This window comes from Lampetra planeri, chromosome 29 (assembly GCF_965212315.1).
Source record: "Lampetra planeri chromosome 29, kcLamPlan1.2.h2, whole genome shotgun sequence".
Taxonomy (NCBI): domain Eukaryota; kingdom Metazoa; phylum Chordata; class Hyperoartia; order Petromyzontiformes; family Petromyzontidae; genus Lampetra; species Lampetra planeri.
In genome coordinates, this window is record NC_136135.1 from 6,691,385 (window position 1) to 6,716,952 (window position 25,568).

At 48.0% G+C, this 25,568-nt stretch overlaps 1 protein-coding gene across 3 annotated transcripts in view; it reads right to left on the reverse strand.

Annotated features, from left to right (window-relative positions):
* Nucleotides 1-948: 948 nt before the first annotated feature.
* LOC144728632 (cell adhesion molecule CEACAM5-like) overlaps nucleotides 949-25,568 on the reverse strand; it is a 47,729-nt gene continuing 23,109 nt past the window's right edge. For 2 of the 3 annotated variants that reach the window (XM_078608192.1, XM_078608191.1), the window contains 6 exons: nucleotides 21,621-21,905; nucleotides 16,995-17,279; nucleotides 15,860-16,144; nucleotides 14,087-14,380; nucleotides 9,797-9,911; nucleotides 949-8,307 (listed from right to left, as the gene is read on the reverse strand). In XM_078608192.1, coding sequence (XP_078464318.1) covers nucleotides 8,235-8,307; nucleotides 9,797-9,911; nucleotides 14,087-14,380; nucleotides 15,860-16,144; nucleotides 16,995-17,279; nucleotides 21,621-21,905 — 1,337 coding nt within the window. In that variant the 3' untranslated portion in view covers nucleotides 949-8,234. The remainder of the gene's footprint in view (nucleotides 8,308-9,796; nucleotides 9,912-14,086; nucleotides 14,381-15,859; nucleotides 16,145-16,994; nucleotides 17,280-21,620; nucleotides 21,906-25,568) is intronic. The other variant, XM_078608193.1, reaches the window with a different exon arrangement.

A 25,568-nucleotide genomic window follows, 5' to 3' on the forward strand; every position in this document is an offset into this window, starting at 1 on the left:
ACAGCACCCCTGGTTGCAGTGGGCTCTTAGTTGGTTATATAAAGGTTTAAATACGATTACTACACATGGTTTTGTTCGCGAAAAAAAACCATATTAGCTTCACGCATATGTGCTACAATCGACTCTCTGGATGAGGAGGCCTCCCCCACCTTGACTTTACCATGCAGGTCAAGTGGTTGGTGAAGGCAGGGAGCAAAGACGTTGGAGCATAGCGCAGTGAAACGCTTGATTGACGCACTACCTTCTGCTGACAAGGTAGTCCCGCAGAAGCCGTTTAACACCGATGTCACGCACGGTGGCCACCAGTGGTGGTGCTGGCCTATTGGGGTCTCTAGTACTTTTGGGTAGCCCCTATTCCACGTGTAAGTTCATCGTGAGATGATGGAAGAGATTGAGATGAGAGATATGCAGGAAGTTGAAATGTAGACAAACGACACAGCTCTTGTGAGATGAGGAGCCACGGAAGAGGCAGAAATGTAATGAAATGAAAGAAGTGTAGGCACGAAATAGATGGAATTCATAATCAGAAGATTGTTTTTATACAGGAGGAATCCGATGAGCTATAAAGCTCTTGTTCACAGATGTCCAGTTAAACGGGAGAGAAGAGATGCACTGACAAGGTAGGAATGAGAGAGTTTAACTTACTTCTTTATGCTAAATCAGCTTTTTTTTAGATTAGGATCTGAATTGTACCTAACACCGTATTGGTCCACCTCTGTTTTCGCGAGTAGGAGGCTCCTTGAGCGATGTGGGGCCTTAATCGTTTGCTTAAGCCTTATGCCACCACCGGTAGTCACTCATCTATCCACTATCCAGACTCAAATCATGCTTATCTTTCAAGATCGGATTCATTATTTTGATCTAGTTGTAGGTTCAAAATTACGAGCAGTTTTGCACTGAAATAAAAGCAGTATGATTGGAAAACAAAACAATTTTTTCACTTCAAAGTTTGTTCGATTTTTTTTATTTTTTTGATAAATGTCACACACTGTATGCTTTGTTTTAATACACGCACTGCTTAATACATAATATATTTACATATGTATATATTTTTTAAAAAAAACTTAGCAGACGATACAACTTACAATATAAAATGGATTGCCTTACAAAAAATATATATTTCCCCGCACCTCCGATTACCACACTTGACTATGTATGGTGCAAAAGAAGTTGAACATAGATACATACAAGTGATCTAGTTACTTACACCGTTAACCACGTGAATAATTCAATGACAAGTGAAACCACACTGCACTCGGCAAATATAATTCCTTACCGATAATAGATGATAATCTGGAACCTCGCTGAAAACCGTGCATTAAGCCACGACTCAAGAATACTCTCGCTATCACCGTTGTCATTAACACTGCTTGATAGCAAGAACAACACTGCAGCGAGCTAAAATTGAGCGAATTTACCATTCAAGTCTTGTACAGGTGTGCATTGTGCTAACTATAGGCCACTCGCCTTTCTCGTGAGCTCTTGGTTGAAGAGCTCACAAGTTTGGAGAGCTCACAAGAAAGGTGAGCATCATGCCCTGGCCACCAAATGTGGAGAACCTTGGTCTACGTGAAGAGGGTAATGTCAGCCGGTTTTCCGTTGCATGGTTATCCAAACTAGGGGCGATGCAACATGTATTTATTTTCACGATGATAATAAAGGCCACGATATGACGATAACAGTCTACAATTTCACGGTAACAGTCTACAATTTCATTCACAGAAATTGGCCATTTCAGTACACAAAAAGAAATATCTTAATTGTTTTTTATGTATTAAATACACTGAACCACACCTTACATTGTGGGCATCAGAGGTCAGTACAGAAAAGCAGCATGGTGAAATATGGATAAATATCTACCCCCAACCTCGTTCCCAAACGCACGACATGGAGAGGAGACCTTCATTCAGCAGTGGATTGGTTAAAGGCCTGTACATCTATATATAATCGCAAATCTGTCTGTCTGTCCGTCTGTCTGTGTGTGTGTCTGTCTGTCTGTCTGTGTGTCTGTTTGTCTGTGTGTCGCCGGACCATACGCAGTTTCATTGGACGGCGTTTGCCCCTGGCAACGGGTAGCGACGCATTCGCTGCGGGGTGGACGCCATTTTTAATTCCCGTTAAAAATATGCGCACGCATTAACACGCGACTCTGAGGTAAATTCATCAAAGTTTCATCTCCTCTTCACTCCCCCCCCCACCACCACAATGTGTGCAATTACTATTATAGGGTCGGTAGATAATAAAATTATAGCGATTAGACAGTATTATTGTAGCGCGGGGGGGGGGTAACGGCCCCTGTACCCAGCCTCAGCCGAGTGGGCAATTTAGGCGAGGCCGGAGGCTCTGCACGGTACTAGGCCTCGACACCCCACCACACTATAGGCCGTACATATTACTGCACAGCGGCCCAGGAGATCGTGGCTGGGGGGGGGGGGGCAGGGGTAGCAGCCCATCTATGTATATATGTAAGGTTATTAAGAAATATATTTTTCACCCGGGCAACGCCGGGTACTTATGCTAGTGTACATGATAAAAATGCAACTAAAATGTCTAAAGTATTCAATTGAAAACAACACAAATATAAGTTTTATGCGAAATCACTTGCTCTGTATGTGCGGTAACTTTGGGGAAATACTCGCTATCAAAGACCCATTTGTTGCACAATATTGAGTCGAGAATGGCACTTAAGGAAGAGTGGAACAACTACGCCTGTCATCTCCACAATGTGGTCAACAATAGTGACCTAACTCACCTGGGAAAGCCTTTTTCTCAGAGGCCCTCATTTCCTGAGGAATTTCTCAGCAACGTAGAGGGAAATGGCAAGACATCGTGTCGAACAACATGAGGCACAACCCAAAATCACTCTCAAGAGTCCCGTACCAGGATGTTTGGCCAGTTCCATCAGTGGACGTCCGGCCAGTGGAGAAAACCCGGAGTGCTTGGAGAAGACCCGTGTATACAAGTGGTAACAACTCAACGCCTTTCACGGATATAATTATTTTCTGTGCAGTACAGTCTGTTCTCCTATGACGCAGAAGTTGCGTTCCCGAAGAACACCGCGCTGTGGTATAATCGCGTGATAATGAAAAGTAAATTATATAGGGTAAAGCACAATGAGATGTGTAAGCAGGCTGAACAAAGACTGTGGCGTGTGGGTAGCGTCTCGAAGCATCCAGCAGCATCCCGCCTTGAATGACGCTACGCCGAGGCAGCCGTGCGACTGCTTATTCCTACTCGTGCAACTTAGTTCCGTTCAATTTATAGAACGCAAGCACGTTATATAAAGTGTGTTCCTTTAAGCATTCATCGCGTGATATCCCATTATGAAAACACGCGGTGTTATCGAACAGACTCTACTAACAGCGTTTTCTGGAAACCTGGCAGCCAAAGCCTGGTGAACACGAAGGCAAGTCTCCAATCCGAGTGCAGTCGTACTACGCGAACTGAACTCTAGCCTCTGAGGCATGACACCATTGGGTGCGTTCTGGGTGATTTGGTAATCGGCAACAACGACAATCAGACAACCTTGTGGGAAGTTTGGAGTGGTTGTCATATTGCTAGACTGGTGCCTGTCATGGGGCAGTGGAATTTCCACCAATCGAGATCACCACTGCAACCCTGTTGCACTTAACAATAGACCTGTTCGTGCAAATGCCTTCATCCCGTGCAGTATATCGGTGTTACTGCAATTAAAAATTACTTTCTATAATTCTCATGTCCTACGCATTTTGTGCCTCGTATGCGGTAGATTTACAGTCAAAACTCCATACATATTCTCACACAATATAGTGTGATCTTTTTAAAACTTTGTAGCATATAACAATAATCCCTGTGTACAGGGCTTCAGCATATCCACGATACAGGGTTTGTAACGACCGAGATAACAGACCGATTAGCTGACGCGAGTGTACGGTCAGACATGCAATCGGAAAGTAGGCCAAGTTCTCCCACTGGTGCAGAGAGGCCTTCACAGTGATTGGTGGAGGAGGAGGCGAAGATTGGAAGGAATTGGAGGAAAGACTTGAAAGTTAAAGAAGTGGTAAGTACAAAGGGTAGATTGTAGTAGGACCCTTGAGAGCCGTTGGTGGGGAAGGGTCAGGATTGGCCGAAGGGAGTGGGGTAATCGAAGCTTCCAGAGAGGGGCCTTGGTTAGGTATAAAAGCAAACGAGCGCAAGGAGAGGGGACGGTCGAGAGGAGACGGAGCTCAAGCTCTCAAGAACCAGCCCTGGGCATTGTGAGTGCTGTGTCTGAATAAAGACTCTTAGAAGTCACGTGTGCCGGCGTCACCGCAAGTTTTATTGGCTGTACGGTGACTGAATAGCAAGGTCAATGTAGTTGCACACGTCTTGATACAGGATGTGATGCCCTCTTGCACCCCATTACGTGTCCATAGAGGAAATGGAAAAAAATCGAATTGCTCTTTCGTTGCAACAACAAAAAAATGAGATCTGAGTTTGGCAATTGGGGAAATAGGCTTGCAAGTGAAGTCAAAATGGAATCATTTCACAATTGACAATTTCCCGTAAGAATGGGACCATCACTTCAATGTAGATTTGAAGCTTTGATGACTGCAGGAATCCATACTCTTTGGTGTTTTCGGTAAAGTCACGTGGGTATAAAATAAAATAAATCACGACGTTTCGGGTGCAACACAAGCGTCCATCATCAAGTGGGAAAGCATGGTCTGCTGCTGAGGCAGAAGGTTTTAGAAGGTTTGAAATGGGTGTAGCTCACGGGTTATAACGAAGTGGCCGGGGCGAGTGATGCTAATGTGAGAAATCACAACTTCGCCTAAACCATATGGATTTATTAGATGTACTTTTTATCCTCGCATTCTGCTTTTGTTCATATTTTTACAGAAATACTTATGAATCAAAGTGTATATTAGTACCACTTTAATATAGCTGCTTATCACCAGAGGTGTGGACTCGAGTCATGCGACTTGGACTCGAGTCAGACTCGAGTCATGATTTTGATGACTTCAGACTCGACTTGGACTTGCCTCATTTTTGACTCGACTTGACTCGGGACTCGAGAGCAAAGACTTGAGACTTACTTGTGACTTGCACAACAATGACTTTGTCCCACCTCAGAGGTGTGGACTCGAGTCATGCGACTTGGACTCGAGTCAGACTCGAGTCATGATTTTGATGACTTCAGACTCGACTTGGACTTGCCTCATCTTTGACTCGACTTGACTCGGGACTCGAGAGCAAAGACTTGAGACTTACTTGTGACTTGCATAACAATGACTTTGTCCCACCTCTGCTTATCACTGTATAATAACGTTTTTTTACAATATAATGTGAACTAAAGCAAAAAATCAACAAATGTGACGGCTGCATCTCAAGGTTCGAGACACACTGGAGGACATTTCGGAGCCAGATGTTTTTCTATGTCATAAATGTGCATGTTTTAAGATTGGACCATGACGTTGGGGACAAAGTTGTTGGTAGAACGTGAGAAAATATTCGCATTTTTACATTAATTTTTGTTTTCAAACTCCAGTCATCCTAACAGCAGCCTTTTGGCCAACCATCGAACAAAATACGGCCACTGGATCACGCGCTTTCAGACGCGCTTCTGCGGCCATCTGGAACGCCATTCCTTCCGATATTAGGAAGCCACTGGAGCTTTGCACTTAAAAATATACAGTAGATTGAAAGCTCATTTTTTAGAACTTATTTTTTGCGTTTAGTTTGTTGTTCTTCCCCCGCACCTCCGATTAGCACGGTTGGTTAAGTGTGGTGCGAAAGACGTTCAACACAAGTACACACATAGGGTAGAAATTCTCTGGGATGTTAGGATCCAATGTGGATTATTTTTTGTTCAAATGCAATGTTATCGCGTGTTGTTTGTTATTATGCAATGCATGCTAATCTGCTGCTGTAGGTCTTGTGCTTTCTAAAAACAACAACTGATAAGGAGCCATTGTAAATGTAATTACCATTGTATTAGTGGTCGAGGCTTTATCTCAGATGTTACTACGTTCATGTAAAAACAAAAAAACGAGATAAAATAAACACTGAACGCTCTGAAAGGATGGTTTTCAGATTGAAGTTTAAAAATATATATTTTTTTAATCGTTATCTTAATATCTGAATTGCAATAATTACTGTCGGTAGGTAGAACATTGCAAGGCATACTTAAATTTGTAGTTTTTCTTTTAAATAATTAGCTCAATTTAAGATGCATCATTTACGACAGAAATGCCATTAACATCGATTCATATCGCACATGGCTAAAAAAATTAAACTGTCTAAAATCATGTCATTATAAAGGAACGAACAGACTGTGTGTGGTTGGAGACACATTATTTGTATGTGAAACAAACGAAATTAACTGCTGGTTTTTTTTTTAAAGAAAACTACTGTAAATGCTACTAATGGATCCTCGGTATGCCCAGTTTGTTCTCGACATCAAAGAGTTGAACAATTTTCCCGCATACCCAAGCAACAATTACGAGCCTCACAAGTTGACGAAGGGAGCTTGATTTTAAATCTGACCTCCTACAGTATTAATTTTTTAAATAAAATACTCAGTCTGAAAGTTTTCAGAGACAACGGAAAATGTCACCACCGTGAACGGGATTACGTTGATCTGCGATCATAATGCCGTGTTCTTGTAGCGTCTCACCCAGCACAATAACATGGTCAGGAAATAACAAAAAAAAAACAGTTTTTTTACACATTAATTATGCTGTTGTTTGCTACGCGTTCGTTTTGTTTACGTAACCGATGTTTTTCCGTGCTCTCCGGATTATGAAATGCACTGCACAGTAAGCGTGTGCCCGGTGCGTATGAAGTTATACAAATCTGGGTACACACACCTCATGGATTATGAGATGCATCTGTAACTTTTGCTTTAATATACACTGAAAAAGTGCTTTCTATCCGGAGAGAATAACAGCGATTAATCCTCTGTTGACCAATTATCCATTTATTCATGTACTATCAGACTTGCAAAAGCAAATGACCAGTTAGAGTTTGTGGGGGATACCTCTATAATGTACCATGTATCTAAATGCCCCATAGGAAATAGGCGCCTCTTGTGAAAACCTTACAGTCAGGCTTTTTACTAAAAGATCAAATTATGACTGTAGTTTCTGGATGGTAGAACTGCAGAGCAGAATATTTAAAAGTGGATCTCAGGAGGAGTGTATACGTAGCTAAAGGTGCAGCGCTGCAATTGTTTGCTCACACCACTGCTCGCGCAAGAGCCTGCACTCGAGGGAGCTATGGAGAGCCCCTCCAGACGGTGTCTTGGCCTACTCTTCCACGCTGGCCAGACGTGTTCAGGGATTTATCGGTGTAAACGGAAATGACGATTGCACTGAAGCGCAACTGCATTTTACGTAATTTTGTAATCGATGATTTAAAAACAAATGTCAGATCCACAAGGGTGGATTTTAGGTGCGTGTTTCGTTACCCCCCCCAAATAAAATATTCTGCAGTGTTATAACTCACAGTGACCGTGTGACTGCACACAGTAGGGATGCGTTCCCGATTTTCGGATTGAATCTGAATAATGCGAAAATCTAAACAAATAAATGAAATTTCGGAAAGTCCAAAAAATGTCACGTCTTTCAGACTGATCCAAAATCATTACGTCACCTCCATGCTTTCTTCGCCAAAAGCGATGTCACGTGGAATTGGGTGACGCCACTATTGTTAGCACGAAGACGTTTTGAAATTAGTACACAACAAAAATGTGGATGATCGGAAGATCCAAAAACGATCTGAAATTGCCTCCCGAAACCCCGAGATGTTTACATTCAAGACTCATCGCTTGCGCCCAGCCTCACGGGCCAGCGACTCCTTCCGACCACACATAACAACAGGATTCTTTCCAGTAGTAGTAGGTTTTTACCCTTTCAACTAGTACAAAAACTGACACCTTTATACAAGGCATCATGTTTGCAATAACCACAACACAAGCAGTCAAAATGCAAACAAAAAGAAACAACTCGGATGATGATAATGATATGCACTGTCCTTGAAGTTGATTGGTCCACACCCGAGACAGCTTTTCTTAGAGCCTAGTCTCCATTGGTGTTGGACCAGATGACGCCAAAAGGCGTACAACTCAAAAACAGTGCACTATCAGAGTATCGAGAGCTCGGGGTAAGCATTTACACTATGAGACCTCCTTTACCAGTGGCAAAATATAGTGATAGGTTTTTACCCTTTCAACTTTCCGTCCGCGCAAACTTTTGACGACAAGACTGCTCAACTCAGACGCTGGTGGTTGCTGTTTTTGAGCTTGGCGGAGGATTGGGTCCCTTGATGCTCTTCCACAGGTCGTAACTGAGAACGAAATACACACACACAGGAGACGTTGGCCACTTATCGCGGACAACGGCAGGAACAGGAGGAACGCGAGGCCACCGTGGTTGGGTGGCAGAGGTTGAGTACAACGACAGCCACTGTCGTGCCGCTTTCACTTTACAGCGCTCCCTCCTTATTCACGAACTTGATCATCTGCGAATGGCATCTGGAACTCTACACGAGTGCATCTCGAGAGAGAGAGAGAGAGAAAGTGATGAGAGAGAATGTGATGCGAGAAAGTGATGAGATAAAGTGATGAGATAATTTTTCTGCGTATTTAATTGGTCATTTATGCATTTATTTAAGGTCATTAATAAAAAATGTTTTATCGTAGGCAAGTATAATTATCCGCAAAATGTGCTATTCACTAGCATCTCCGGAACGTCATCCCTCGCAAACGACGAGGCAAACACTGAATGTGGTTATTCTGCTTGATAACCCAGAGCGCTGTTAGCGAGTGAACCCATGAAACATTCAACGTCGGGGCAACGTTGGCATGTGTTTGGAAACGGTTCTACCAGCGTTGGGTGAACGTTGGTCCAACCGTTTCATGTTTACTGGCGATGCGGTGTGGCCGGACACCACGGGTGCTCGGACATATTCGCTCCTCCGCCACGCTGATGTTTACACACCACATCACGCACTCGTCCGAGACAAAATCGACCTACGTGGATATCACTTACCACTGGTGTTAGCCGTGGCCAGGAACCGATATCAAGTCGCCGAGTTTGTAACGCTGTCCCTACCCTTTGCGCCACTGCTCCACATATATACGCGTATACACACAATATATACACAATATACACAATATATACACAATATATACATAATATACACACAATATGTACACAATATACACAATATACATACAATATATACACAATATACACATACTATACATACAATATATACACAAACGTTTACGCAAACGTATAGTACCGTATGTGTACACACCACTTACACATATCGTATACAAATATATACAGACAACATACACACGTATATACACACTTAACACCCAAAATCTAAATTTTATTTTTTAGTTTCGATTTAAAGCTTTCGTGACTGCAGGGATTCATCTTCTTGGTTCTTTCGGTAAAGTCACGTAGAAGGGCCAACTGGTGGTGACCTTGCACTCTCACAATTCTCACGACGTTTCGGCCACAACACAAGCAGCCGTCCTCATGTGAAGAACAGTTCTTCCGGAAATACAGTCTGAATGACACTGTCTTTCCGACAGACCTGTTCTTCACCTGAGCACGGCTGCTTGCGTTGTGGCCGAAACGTCGTGAGAATTATTTTATTATGTTTTATTTTTATTATTTTATTATATCCCTTCTACGTGACTTTACCGAAAGAACCAAGAAGATGAATCCCTGCAGTCACAAAAGCTTTAAAACATGCGTGCGATGAGAACACGCGTGTGATGGAAACACACGCGTGTGCCGCGAAGAGTCGAGGCCCTCACCTCCTGCTGAAGGCGACTTTCCTGTACGTCCAAAAGACGAGTCCCGCGGCAGCCGCTGACACCAGGGTGCCCAGCGTGGCCCCCAAGATCACCTGGGGGCTCGCCTTCGCCTTGGCTGCACACGCACACGCGAAGATCCCACACACACACACCCACGTGTAGCCTTAACACACCCGTTGGGGCAAGTGCGGTTCGCGAGCACCTGATGAAAAATGGAACGGCGCACGATTTGAGGCTGAGTTGACCTAGGGGACGCTCGGCGGATGCAGCCACTTTGGGGGGGGGGGGTAACCAATCCTTAAAACCACGGCACTGCGCTCCCGTGATGAGTGAACGTTGTCAACGTGTTCCCGGTTGTGGGGGGAGGGTTCATTGGGGGCACTCAAAATGCCGTGGCGTGAGTCGATTTGGTGCTTCACGATGCATTGACGTATCGATTATAATTCATCGATTGTTATTAACAAGTCGCATAGCTTTGTGGTTAATGTTTTTTTTTTATATTTCATGTGAACTCTGCTGCTGCTTAACGATGCATTGACGTATCAATTATAATCGATTATTTGTGGTTAATGTTATTATTTATTTATAGTGACCTCTGCTGCCACCAGAAGCGTCCGCGTTCACCACCGTACAGTATTACACAAATTAATCCTCGAATGGAACATTGATCCCGAATCGCCTAATTGTGATCATTCAGATAATTGCTAGAGGCCTAAAGTTTAGTTCCTGACCATGATGGTGACATAAGCTTAATACAGAGCACAGGTTGTGCATTACTCAAAAGTGATTTTACTGCTCAAATGAACATTGAGGCATTGGTGTTAACCTCCTCTATACAGCCCTGAGCCAGTGGTGGAAATTTCTCCGTTCTCATGGCAGGGACGAGTCAATCTACAGGAAAACCCCCTGTTGACTTCCCCACAAATTGGTATTTATTTTATTGACCCAGGAGGGATGATGAGCTGAGTCGACCCCCACCCATGATGTGGACTTCACAACTTTCGAGCTACCTGGTTGGTTAATTGTATGGTGTGTAAACGTACAGTCCAATTTTACTTAATTTTGTTAAATTCCTTTGATTATCTTGCATACATTTATTTCACAATACACGCACACAAAACCGTGCACGTTCATTCCTTCAGGGCCAATAAGATCATTACCGCTTTGCGAGAAGTCAACTGTTGTTTTCCTATGGATAGACTCGTCCCTGGCATCATACCTTGGAATTTCCACTGTATTGTGGCACGCTTTACAGAAAACTGGGACCGGGGTATAATGGAGAAAGGAGGCTTATTTATATTACCAGATAAAAAGGGAGTCAATCATAATCAGAGAAGAGGAAACTCATTAACTTGTATGGAAGGGGGCTTTTTAGGAGTAGCAGAGGATATTAACAGCACGCACACTTGTTTAAACAGGAAACTTATGTCGACTTTCTTTTTTGTGTACAGTAAATCCACTTGATTCCGTGGTGTAACTGTGAGCGCACGGAACTTGCAACACCAGTGCCCACCGGTGCCATGGGTTGTCTGAAATCCTCTGGCTCTGCCCACCCAGCAGCAAAAACGACCTTCAACCCAGAGGTCGCAAACGGGTTTTGATTCCTTACCCGTACCCGTTCCCGGCCGCACCAGGGTCGCAAATGGGTACTCGTACCTGTACCCGGCCGGGTACGGGTACCCGTTCCCTACCCGTACCCGTACCCTACCCGAATTGAGTGACAAACGGTGACTCACCAGTGACTCAGGGCCTACCCATACCCGTACCCGGCCGCACCAGGGTCGCAAACGGCTACCCGTACCCGGCCGGGTACAGGTACGGGTATCGGGTACCCGGTTGCGACCTCTGCCCCAGCGTGGCCATGCTCCGCCCCTGGCCACGCCCCTCCACTTGAACTCTCCCATACCCGTACCCTACCCGATACCCGGCTACCCGTACCCGGCCGGGTATCGGGTAGGGTATGGGTACGGGTACCCGATTGCGACCTCTGGGATGAAGCCATGTTGCAGGCGCGGGTGGGTTGATTCTAGGAACTTGAATTGTGAGAAGAGACAAGACGTTGGGAAATGAGTGACAGTTACTCACCAGTGACTCACGGTCTACCCGTACCCGTATCCGGCCGCACCAGGGTCGCAAACGGGTACCCGTACCCGTACCCGGCTGGGTACTGGTAGCCGGGTATCGGGTAGGGTACGGGTATCGGGTACCCGGTTGCGACCTCTGCTTCAACCGCAGTAAGTCCACTCGGCAAAGCGTTGTGTGTACTCCCACATCTCCCAAGACGTCTGTCCAGCATGGAAGAGTAGGCCAATTACCAACTAAGCGGGCCTCTCTAGAGCTCCATGTAGTGGTCGGCCCTTCAGCCAGCAGTGGCGTTAGCAGAGCGATTACCCGCGAAATGTCCACGGTACTCGAATTCATCTTCTTGGTTCTTTCGGTAAAGTCACGTAGAATGGACAGACCTGATCTTCACCTGAGGACGGCTGCTTGCGTTGTGGCCGAAACGTCGTGAGAATTATTTTATTATGTTTTATTTTTATTATTTTATTGTTTCCATTCTACGTGACTTTACCGAAATAACCAAGAAGATGAATCTCTGCAGTCACGAAAGCTTTAAATCGAAAGGTACTCGAATTGTAAAGGTTGTGGGTTTACTCTCCCAACACAATGGTGTGCTGAACTCGTAACTAATTGGTTTGACACGTAGGCTTTCGCGACCAATATCATCCATAATACAGGTAGCAGTAACAGAACACGCGTGGCAACAAGGACACTCAATTGATTTTGATAACGTTGAAGTTCTGTGCAAAACTAGCTACTACTGGCCCAAGACGAATTAGAGAATTTAGTGAAATAGAAATAAATGAAAATAATTGTAACCGTTTGGATAGCTACCGCCTGCGTAGAAGCGAATCATCAAATAATACATTGTTTAAATGCATGCCTAAAAGGGCAGCATACTTCAATAGGGATTACGGTTGGTACGGCTATTTTAATACACACAATGTACAGGGAGGACAAGATCAAAGTGCCCCCATAATGCATAATATACGTTGACTCAATAATCCCTCCCCCCCCCCCGACTTTGCGAAAGAGCGCAGAAGTCTGGTCACCACATCTACGCCTTGATATAAGGAATGAATCAGTTAGGCTTCTCCACAAATCTGGCTGTCGCCTGTTGATGCTTGTAAATGTTGTGGCTTGGCTTTACTAGTGACGAATTGGCACGTTCTGTTTACGTGACAAACCTTACTAGTTGGCTGTGTCGGGTGGTGGCTGGTTTTAACGACACATTTATATATTTATGCGATCTAAGCCAAAAAACCTCTATTATAGATATTAACTCATTGGCCCGTTTTGTTTACGTTACAAACTTTACTGATTGGCTGTGTCGGGTGGTGACGAGTTTAACAACACATTTATATTTAGGCGATTTAACCCCAAGAAACCCTCTATTATGGATAATATTGGTTGCGAAAGCCTGCGTGTTAAACTAAGCTATTGCACGGCTGTGCCTTTTACTTTTCTACCATTTTTTTACGCTAAAATTCCCTCAAAGTCAATTGCGGTGAAGCCAGAATTCGGCATAAGCCGTTGAAAGTTTCTAGGAAGTGAAATCCAGCTGGAACCCCGCGGAGTCGGGCGCCAATGAAGCTGAGCGCGGAAAGATCCGGCGCTCTGTGGGCCTTCCCACGTGCAGTGTGCTACACCACAGGAGCTACCATTGCGTCCGCCCACTCACGTGGCCAACTGGTGGTGGCCTTGCATTCCCATCTGCGGACATTAATTTAACCTATTATGAACATTTTATTTTTTGTATCTTGCCAGGTAAAGCCCACTGAGGTATTACTCTTTCAGAAGCGACCTGGCCACAAATGATAGCTCAACAAAATGGCTTATCACGTGGGAATTGACAGCACCAAAATAATAATAATATGAATATCTTCTTGGTTCTTTCGGTAAAGTCACGTAGAAGGGAAATAATAAATTAATAAAAATAAAACATTATAAAATAACATTCTCACGACGTTTCGGCCACAACACAAGCAGCCATCCTCAGGTGAAGAACAGGTCTGTCGGAAAGACAGCGTCACGAAAGCTTTAAATCGAAAAATAACATGAAGAATCAATCTCATGCCCCGGTCACAAGTTAGGAGACGGTGACCTCGGCGGCCGCGTTCACGGAGGGATGTTTCATCATCGTGTGTGCGTCCCACCCAACAACCCTTTGTCTGGACTGCAGGTGACGTGCAACGAATCCACCGGATTCGCTTTGCATCGGGAGCTCACCGGGAGGGGGCAACTTGACGGGCTCGCTCTTCTTGCTGCTCAGGCCGTTGTGCACCTCGCACTGGAACTCTCCCGACGCGCCGACAGCCGCGGGCAGCACCAGCAGGGAGGCGCCATCGGCCGACGTCTCGTACTTCCCTGGCTCCTCCGCTAGTCTGCGGCCATCCAGGAGCCACGCGTACGACGCGCCGCCCCGCGCTCGCCCGGTGAGCCAGCAGTCCAAGCGCACCGCGCGAACGTCGCCGTCGCGAGCCACGCTGTCGTTCACCTTCACCTCCGGCTTGGACAGCGACTCTGCGGGGCACGGGGAGAAACGGTGAACTGATAAGTGACGTTTCGGGCAATGGCCACATTCTCCGCAGCGCGTTACAGCTACTGAAGGAGGGGGGCCCATTTGGCCCGAAGCGTCACCATTGGTGTGTTTGTCCTTTTAAAGAAACGCTCGCGTTGGACGAACGCGAGTGCGGTATTTGTTGTGCCGCGTGCTTGTGTGCCAGTCGCACTAAAGTAATTTGGCGTCCTCTGGTCTTTCACCGTTTGAGACGAGGCTCAAAAGAAAGCTGGCTCTGGTGTGGACCAATCACTTTCAAAGACAATGCATATGTTATCAGAGTATGTTTTTTGTTTGTATTTTGACCACAAGTATTGTGGTTAATGCAGACATGATTCCTTGTAAAAGGTTTCAGTTTGGTGTTTTAACAACTTAACACAGCTGTTTTGTTGCCAGAAAAAAGGGGAAAAACTTAATCTCATATCTGTTCTCATACGTTTTGAAGTTTGGGGTAAATTTCGGGATGAATTTATTTTGGAAGAAACATTAAACGCAAGTCATCTCTCCGCATTGTAGACGTTATAGATCTTCAGACAAGGAAACTCTGGTGTCTCATAAAATAATTTCTTATTCAATGTCAATTAGTGGAAGACACAGCCCATAACAACACACAGCTTTCCTCTTGAAAATACACACCAAGGCAGAGTTGCCCGGTTTGTCCGACACGAGTTGGAAGCTTCCGTGAATGGCAAAAAAGAAGACTCTAAAATCGGCTCAGGGAAAGCTCTCTCATGAAATCACTCCTTTAATCTGCGACAGCGTATGGGTTTGACGTCCCAATGGAGTGCATTATCGACTGATTTGACCAATGCCTTCCAGTCTATTTTTTGTTCAACACGTAGTAAGCTATCACGACCAAAATAATTAATAGCAAATTATTTTCTTTGGGTTATAGCGCATAAATATATGAATGTGTCATTAACCCACCACCACCCGACACAACCAAATAGTAAGGTTAGTCACGTCAAACAAAACGTGGCAATTAGTTACTGCTTCAGCACACCGGTGTGTTGGAGAGTAAAACCCACGACATTTACAATTCGATTACGACGTTTCGCTGGTGGTTACAACCAGCTTCATCAGGCGATTTGCCAGAATTGTGAAGAAGTCATCCCGTTTCGGTCTTAAATAGACTGAAGGTGATGCCATCACTGTGAACCTATTAGGTGCGAAGACCAGAGTGGGGTTAATGTATAGTCATATACATTTCAATGGTCGGATTGGTCACAGTTAATTAACAGACAATGGATCATGTTAAATAAATGTTTGTTATCATGAATCACATATTTCGAATGCATTGCAGCCATCCGAGGGGCAGGCAGCCTGGGCGTGTAAGCTCCACGACGAGATCCGTTTGTGGTTATTTTCTTTCTCTAAGGGGCCGCCTCTTCTGTTACAACTTCACAGCTGGGCCACATGACGCGTCTCCTGCGTGTACTCACCCAGGACGGTCAGCGTCACTGGCTCACTGATCGCTTCGCTCGCGTTGTTCCGCACCAAGCACGTGTACTCCCCGGCATCGTTGAGTTGGACGACTTCCACGCGCAGGGTGGCGCCTCCATTGGAGAGCGATAACCTCTGGTCTGGAGCAGAGATGAGCCGTTCATCCTGGAACCAGAGGTACTGGTGATCCGTTTCCCTACTATTTGTGCAGGTCATAATCAGAGGGCTGTGCCCTTCCTCGACCTTTCTTTCATTCATGTTGACTTGTGGCTTTGAGACACGCCCTGCAAGCAGCACGACAACACCGTTTTCAATCGAGGAAGGACATTATATGTATATATGTATCAAATAAATGGGCCACTATACGATAATGGCAAAGTTGTAGGGTTGCAAAATCAACAAAGTATCAACAAATTGTACCAAATGAGCGTAATATTAATGCAAGCAACATGTTTACAGACAAGGGGGTTTTTCCATTTTCAATTTAGCGGTAGCCTACTGACATGTGTCCACTTTTTTTCTACTTAAGGACCAATGCCATAGCTGAATGACAATTTGTTATTCGGTATAACATTAATTCGATTAAGAAATTGTAAATTATTACCGATCTTGTTTTCATTTTAGGCTCAGAAAAAAAAGTCACAGGACGTTTTTAGGTGCCCCCGTGCATTGCAATGTTTGGCCAATTTTACTTTGAGTAAATGGGAAAATTCCGCACAAGATGCGATAACATTAAAGATAACATTCAAGATAACATTAAAGATAACATTAAAGATAACATTAAAACGTCTGCTACTTCTCCAGGCAACCTCGCAGCCCAGCGGTGTGGGAGTATGTCAAGACGCATGACTGTTCACACTGCATAGATCATTATCAGTGTTTTAAAATATACATGCGTCCAATTTCATGGGAACGAAAATATTTTTGTACATTTTATTCAGACTGTACGCTAATGGAGTGTAGAACATTGTACAAAAAAATTACGAATGAGATGGTTAAAACAAAAATGCTTTTGCGCTACGAACGCTGTGACCGTGAATGGTGACAACAGAAGTTCTGGTGTGTTGCAGAGTGGGTGGTTCATCGTTGCATGCATGACTGGCATGTTGCATGTTTTTTGTATCCAATATTTACCTAGAACTGTCATCCTCACTGGATCACTGGTCTCTGTGCTCAAGCTGTTTTTTACCACACACTGGTACAGCCCTGCATCTTCCTTTTTGACGTTTTCCACACGCAGGGAGGCATTTCCATCGGAGAATGTGTGTCTCTCCTCCAGAGCAGAGATGGGTCGATTGTCCCGCAACCAACTGTACTCAGGCTGTGTGCTCATGTCGTGTGAGCAGTTCATAGTCACAGAGTGAATTCCCTTTAGTGCCTCGCTTCTGTCCATCTCAACTCGCGGCTTTGTGGCGGCTTCTGTTTCACGACAACACAGCAACAATGTTCAGCATCACGGTCGACCAACCTCTCAAAAGGAAATTGAAATGTTGTTCACAAATCGAAGATAATTACGCAGTAAAGTGAAATGTTTTTGTTACAAAAATGTAATGCAAAACAGAGTTACACGACTTCACGTTCTAATAAATAAATTCAAGAAGTTGCCTAGTGGCTCAAGCAACCGAGATGACACTGCTGAGATCCTGGGCAGAATTTATATTTCAGACTCCTGTGAATAAACCAGGTTCTTGGAGCATCGTGTCTTGAGAAAAAAGTGCCCATTTGGAACTCTAACAGAGAAGTGCAACTTCGTACACTAGAAGATGTTGCGCACTTCTGACCCTGAGATGCCTGCAAGTGACGTGCATTGTCCCCACTCAAGAGGGTGCACTTTCCCGCATGCCCTGCTACTCAGTCGTGTCCGTTGCATGGCAGTCCGAATTGTAATATTTCATTCTCAGAGCAGTTTTTTTTTTCCAATTAAGTGAAAATTCCAAGTGATTGGGTTTTCATGCAGTCTTTTGTTGACTGCGTTGAAACCATGAACCAGCTACACTTGAAAACCTGACTTCATCGCAGGTGGCTCAAGTGTAGTGACATAAGAAGGGAGGGGCTGCTGGGGGCTCTGGGTCCCTGGGAGGGCTAGGCGCGTAATCCCCTTGGCGCCAGGCGTGGGTTCTCAGGCGGGTCAGACGCTTAAGCCTCTTGGCGTCAGGCGTTGAGTTCCCAGGCGCTTAATCCCCTTGGCGCCGCCAAAGGGGGGGGCTGTGTGTGCTCTGTGGGATATCTGGAGGCGCACACGGCCCCACCACTCGTTGGGGACTGGGCATAAAAGCGGAGCTCCCTGGACGATCAGGGCCAGTTGTAGCTCAAGACCCAAGACCCAAGACCAGCCATCGGAGGACCCTGGGACGCTGTGAGAGCCAGTGGTGGGACTCTGGAACTCCCGACTCTACGACCTTGTGAGAACGAGTTCCAGAGCGTAGCCAGAGTAGAGTATCTAGGCTGTGTACCTAGGCTGTGTACCTAGGCTGTAACAGAGTATCAGGACTGTTGGAGTGTTGTATTGTAATAAACAAGTTACCTCTACAAGTGTCTCCGGAACCCGTTATATTTGGCGTCAGAAGTGGCTATGGAGACAAGAAGTAAGCCACGTACCTTCAGTCCTGACGGCGATGTCGAGGAACAAGCAGCGATGGGGCGGCCAACGCCGGCCGACAGCGACGCTGCACCGCCGGCTGAACAGCTGTCTGCTCCGCCAACCGTCCCCTCTCCAGCATCGGGAGCAGGTATGGAGGAGGCGCTGCTTCACCTCGCAGAGCTGCTCTGCGCCACCGCCTCCCTCCTGGGCGAGATGCGGTGCTCGCGGGCGATGGCGGGAGGGAGAGAGGAGGCGCGGCGCTCGCCCGAGCCCGCCGCCGCCGCCACAAACATGGTGGACGCCGCCGCCATTCCCGCCACCGGCGTCCCCCCCACGGATGTGAGGGATACTTCCGGGAATGACATCACTTCCACCGGAGGAGCAATGACCGCTTGGAGCGACGTCACTTCCGGGCCCAGCGTGGGCCAACCCGGAGACGCCGCGTCATCAGCGCTGCGTCCCTCACCGCCGGGTGACAGCTGTTTGCAACCTACCAACGCCGCGTCATCAGCGCTGCGACCTTCACTGCCGGACGACAGCTGGCTTCAACCTAGCATACCGCGTCATCAGCGCTGCGACCGGACAGTGAGGGCGCCATTCTTACTGTAACCGACGCCGGGGCCGGCACATCGACCGACACGCTGGTCGCCGCCTTTGCTGCTCTGGCGATAGGTTGGAGGTCGGGAGACCAGGCCCCTGACACTTCGTCCATTTACGCGCTCCAGATTAATGATTTTTTTGTTGACATTCTCTTCGTTGTCGTCGGGGAGTCGTGACTGTTGTTGGGTAAACTGTGTGGAGCTTCGCTCGTGAGTGTTGTCAATGTGTGTGCGAAACTTTGCTTGTGATTGTTAACAATGTATGGTTTGTATTGAGCTTTGTTCGTGATTGTTAATGTATAGCTTGTGCTGTCATTGTTAACGATGTATAGACTGTATGGGGCATTTATCTTCAGATGATGACATGCTGCCAAGGATTTGGAATTGTCAGGCTGGCTCTCAAATATCTTGGGGTGCAGATCCTGACCAGGATGGGCCAGCGGGTGTTGCGTGTCTAACACGAGAGTTGTGGTCCCGTCATGCTATGGCTGACGGCTTGACCTGACAGCCCGGAGATTGAAACACTCCGTGGCATGTCTAGCCTAGTGGGCTGTGTGCTCACATGGCTCGGAGAGTGTGGTCCCGTCATGCTATGGCTGACGGCTTGACCTGACAGCCCAGAGATTGAAACACTCCGTGGCATGTCTAGCCTAGTGGGCTGTGCGCTCACATGGCTCGGAAAGTGTGGTCCCGTCATGGAATCGCTGACGGCTTGACCTGACGGCCCGGAGGTTGAGACCCTCCATGGTGCGTCTGGAGCAGTAGGCTCGCCCTGACGGCCCGGAGATTGAAACACTCCGAGGCGCGTTGAAACAGTGGGCTGGAGATTCGTGGTGTTCAGGTGTAGTTGTCCCGTTACGTTGGGACTGTATCCCTCAGTTGTTAGGGTGCATGTTGTGCAGGGAGTGAACGATGGGTCGTCTCAGCTCGGTCGGTACAGCTATATGCTGCGATGCGAGTCTTGGAGAGAGATTGGGTCTCAGCTCGGTCGGTACAGCTATATGCTGCGATGCAAGTCTTGGAGAGAGATTGGGTCTCAGCTCGGTCGGTACAGCTATATGCTGCGATGCGAGTCTTGGAGAGAGATTGGGTCTCAGCTCGGTCGGTACAGCTATAAGCTGCGATGCGAGTCTTGGAGAGAGACTGGGTTGAAGCCCCCAGATATGGCCGACATGCGCGGTTTTAGGATGGAGACGCCACGTTGGAAAGGCGGGGGGTGCTAACGGTTGACATGTAATGTCGGTGGTGGTCCTCATTGAGGGCTGCTGGGACGCAAGCACTGGATGCCTTTTGGAGATGCGGTTCGCGCGTGCGGCCACCATTTCTGGGCAGGAGCAGGCAGATTAATTTTGTTTGTGTCATGTAAATTTTATATATATATTTAAAAATGTAGATACTGGAGCAGCCCTGAAGTGCGACTTCTTTGCCAGTACATGGGTCGACCCTGAAGTACGACTTCTCGACCCGAGACGTAGACAGACGTCCGGATTAGTGTGTGTAGAGGGATGCTCGACATGTTGGTCTTCGCCTTCTCTCCACCTGACGGATGGGAGGTTGGCAGGGTGGTGTGGAACCCTGCCATCCATGCGGTGGTTGGGCATCCAACGCATCAGAATCTGTATATTTGTTGTTGTTAATTCCCCGTTTTCTATGCGGATCCCGAGGAGGGCTAGGTGTGCCGCGGGTCGTTTGTTCACGTGTCATTGCTTCACCTTGTTGTTGATTGATGCTTGTATATAGTGTAGAGTTGTACAGGTTGGTTATGGTATTTATGGTTGCTTTCTTGTTCGCTTTTCTTTTCCTGTTGAGGCTCGCGTATCTTTTTTCTCTCTCTCCCTTTCGTTAATTTAAACTTTCAAATTATTGACAGCCGGGACGGCTGGAGGCTACATAGAGGGGGGTAATGTAGTGACATAAGAAGGGAGGGGCTGCTGGGGGCTCTGGGTCCCTGGGAGGGCCAGGCGCTTAATCCCCTTGGCGTCAGGCGTTGAGTTCCCAGGTGCTTAATCCCCTTGGCGCCGCCAAAGGGGGGGGGGCTGTGTGTGCTCTGTGGGATATCTGGGGGCGCACACGGCCCCACCCCTCGTTGGGGACTGGGCATAAAAGCGGAGCTCCCTGGACGATCAGGGCCAGTTGTAGCTCAAGACCCAAGACCCAAGACCAGCCATCGGAGGACCCTGGGACGCTGTGAGAGCCAGTGGTGGGAATCTGGAACTCCCGACTCTACGACCTTGTGAGAACGAGTTCCAGAGCGTAGCCAGAGTAGAGTATCTAGGCTGTGTACCTAGGCTGTAACGGAGTATCAAGACTGTTGGAGTGTTGTATTGTAATAAACAAGTTACCTCTACAAGTGTCTCCGGAACCCGTTACACAAGTCCAGATTCAAACCCAGGATCTCAGCAGCGTCAGCTCAGTGTCATGAGGCCTGAACCACGTGGCCACCTCGTGAATTGCTACTTTATAACGTGAAGTGTTGCAATGCTGTCTTGTGTTACATTTGTATTACGAAAAAATCCAGGCCTGGCGCAACTGGATACAAATTGGGAAAAAAATAACCCCGAAAGAAATTGTAATATTTACCTAGCACTCTCATCATCACTGGATAACTGATCGCTGCACTCAAGCTGTTATTTACCACACATTGGTACAGCCCTGCATCTTCCTTTTTGACGTTTTCCACACGCAGGGAGGCATTTCCATCGAAGAATGTGTGTCTCTCCTCCAGAGCAGAGATGGATCGATTGTTCCGCAACCAACTGTACTCAGGCTGTGTGCTCATGTCGTGTGAGCAGGTCATGGTCACAGAGTGAGTTCCCTCTAGTGCCTCGCTTCTGTCCATCTCAACTCGCGGCTTTGTGACGGCTTCTGTTTCACGACAACACAGCAACAATGTTCAGCATCACGGTCGACCAACCTCTCAAAAGGAAATTGAAATGTTGCTCACAAATCGAAGATAATTATGCAATAAAGTGAAATGTTTTCGTGACAAAACTGTCATGCAAAACAGAGTAGCACGACTTCACGTTCTAATAAATAAATTCACGAGGTGGCCTGGTGGCTCAGGCAACCAAGATGACACTGCTGAGATCCTGGGCAAAATTTATATTTCAGACACCTGTGAATAAACCAGGTTCTGGAGCATCGTGTCTTGAGAAAAAAAGTGTCCATTTGGAACGCTCACAGAGAAGTGCAACGTTCATTGTCCCCACTGAAGGGGGTGCACTTTCCCACATGCCCTGCTACTCAGTCGTGTTCGTTGCATGGGAGTCGAATGTGTAGTGTTCATTCTTAGAGCAGGAGATTTTCCCAATGAAGTGAAAACCCAAATTCAAAGTGATTGTGTTTTTATACAGTCATTGGCGACTGGGTTGAGAACATGACCCAGCTACACTTGAGAGCCGGTGTAACAGGCCGTAGTATACCCACAGGCCGTAGTATACCCGGGGTTAAAACGGCCTAGGCTAGATTATACCCGGGTATAGTATGGCCTAGGCCAATTTATAGTCTGGGGTATATTATGGCCTAGGCCAAATGATGCCCCTCTAGACCAAATAATACCCCCATGATAGTGTAATGCGGGCGTAAGCGACCTTCCGGATGTGACGTCACGGGGGGTGGAGTCATGTGACGTGGGTGGAAGGTTCGGGTCCTTAAGCGGGTAAACCGGAAGGGGAAGTCAGTCGGGGTGTGAGCGGAAAAGAGTGAGGCCACGGGGGCGAGTGAAAAGAGGGGGGGGCGCCGACGGCCATCGGGAGCCAACCCCGAAGACAAGAGGAAGCTGCGGAGTGGTGTGCAGCTGCAGAGGAGACAGCCAGAAGGGCTGCGTGTTAGAGGCAGCGGTGTGGCTGCCAGGAGGAGCTGCGGAGAGAGAGAGAGACAGCACGAGGCTGCCAGGAGGTGGAGAGAGAGGAGTTGCAGCAAGTACAGCCAAGGGGGGCTGTGTGAGAGAAACAGCAGCGGGGCTGCTGTTGTGGATCGGGCCGACATTGGAGTCAGCACCGTGGAGAAGCTACAGAGTAAAGACAGCCGTGTGGGTGTACAGCACGAACCGAATAAAGGACACTGAGCCAGACACCGTGGTCCAGTCGTTTATTACACTGGTGTCGGAAGTGCAACGGCATGTCGAAACAAGTGAGGAAGAAAGTTAATCCGGCGCCTGCATCGGCTTCTTCGTCCGACGACGACGAACTCCCTCCAACCTCGGATCCTGTTGGGGTGGTGGAGGAGAGCCCGGCTGAGGCGACCACGGGAACGGGAGTGGAGGATGTTGGCGCGGTGGCGGGTCCGTCGACATCATCAGACGCGGATCAACGATGGCAAGCGATGGCGGTACAACTGGAGGCACTTAAGGACGTCCTGGCGCATCTATGCCATCTCGTCGCGCCAGGGACGATGGATGATGCAATTGGTGCTCCGCGGGCCGCCACGTTGCCTGTCCTGCCGCCGCCATTGCCCACGCGGCAAGAGGCCGCCATTTTGCGCGCTCCGTGGCGCCAAACCGCCATCTTGGCCACGCCGCGGGCCGACGCCATTTTGAATTTGCCATCACAACCACCACCATTGGAAGACGGCGGGAAGAGGAGTCGGAGTCGCCACCTTACAACGGTTAAAGAATTTTCCGTCGGTGGGGACTGGAGCGCGTTCGCCTGCCGCTTCTTGGCGGCGGTACGCACAGCAAGATGGACCGATGCGGAGGCTTTGGAGGTGTTGCCGACTCTCCTGGACGACGAATCTGTCCGATTCTTCCGTTCCATAACGACCGATAAGAAGGCAACTTTATGTGGTGTTTTTCAAGAAATGGCCGATGCTTATGAGCCACCAGATGATGCGCATCGGCGATTCGCTCAACGACAACGAGCACCAGAGGAGTCGCCCGTGGCGTTCAGGGGTGCGGTGCTGGAGCTGGCCATGGCAGCTTATCCGGAGACGCCACAGGACCTGCTCGAGCCTCTCATATTAGGGAAAATGTTGGAGCTGTCTCGGGATCTAGGGATCCCCATGCCTGTGTGTGGGCATGAGAAGCTAACTTCCCGGACGGCTGCTAAGTGTCTCGATGCGCAATTCAACCTCCGTCGCTGGAAACAAGTGACGGCGTGGACGGGGGGGGCCCGTCAAAGAAGGAGATGCGCTGGGGTGGAACCCTGCGCAGGCTGTCTATGTTCCGGATGACCGGGGCCCTCAACAACTGACGGCCGCCTCCGCTCCATGGACGGGACGCGGCGGGCCGAGACCGCGCGCGGCGCTACCAGAACGGGGCCGTCAGGAGGCGAGGCCTGCGCTTCGGCGCAACGAGGCCGAATGTTTCCGCTGCGGGCGTAGGGGCCACTACGCCAGAGACTGCTGGGCCCGCTTCCCGGCTCCGCCGCAGCAGGAGGCCTCGGCACCGGTCAAGTCGGCTAAAGATCCTCCGAAACAGGCATGTCGGCACGCACCAGACACTCGGCAAGGCTTTACACCTCACCCATCACCGTCGTTGCGCCATCCTAACGTTGTGGTTAAAGCATGCCCTTCGACGGGGCCTTGTCGCTCGGTCACGCAGTGGCGCAAGTTGGCACGGAGAGTCGTCGCGGCCGCTACGGGCTCGTCCACTGTACCGGGGTCTATACAAGGGGTGGACGTACGCATTTTGGTCGACTCCGGCGCGTCTGCGACTATTATTTCGGATGTCATTTTCCATCTGTTGGGCATCCCGCCGGGGGCTGTGCGTCCGGTTTATGGGTCGTGCGTCGCTGCGAACGGGGGTAGCATGGGTATCGTGGGTCAGGTGGATGCTAAGATATCTATTGGGGATGTGTCGGCCTCGGGTGTTGTGTTGATATCGAGATCTTTGGCGGTTCCTTGTTTGTTAGGCACCGATTTTTTGGCTAAGATGCCCATTTTGATCAAAATCAATGAGAATTGTATTGAACTGCCGGGGGGCCGTCAAATCTCGTTTCTGCCGTCGCCCTGGGGGCGACCTGCTTCGGCCGTACAAGTGCAGGCGCTGTCCGTCGCATCTGTGGACATCCCACCTGGTACACAGATGCTTATACCCTTGCGGTATCGGAAGCCCCTGCCTGATCGGCTAGGAGCAGTAGGGGTCTTGTTGTCACCGTCCGCCACGATAACAACCGGGTTGGCGTTAGTGGGGGCACAGACCATCGTCCGGCCGGATCAATTACCGTTTTTACAGGTGCTTAATGCGGGGGGAGAAAACGTCCGTGTCCCGGCCGGTACGGTTGTGACACATGCCACTACGGCCTTTGCGACCCATGATTGTCCACATAGCCGGGGAGTTGTTGCTGGGGTTTCCGAGCCAAGGAGTTCGGATGATCGTTGGGTTGCTCATTTATGTGACGGAAATTCTTCCCTGTCCATGGAGCAACGTGGTGCGCTGCGTAAATTGTTGTTGACATATTCCGATGTGTTCAGCTCCGATGATTTGGATTTGGGCCGCACTTCGTTGCTTTACCATCACATTGAGACGGGCGATGCTGCCCCTATTCGATTAAATTCGCATCGGATGAGTCCTGCGGAGCGAGAACACGT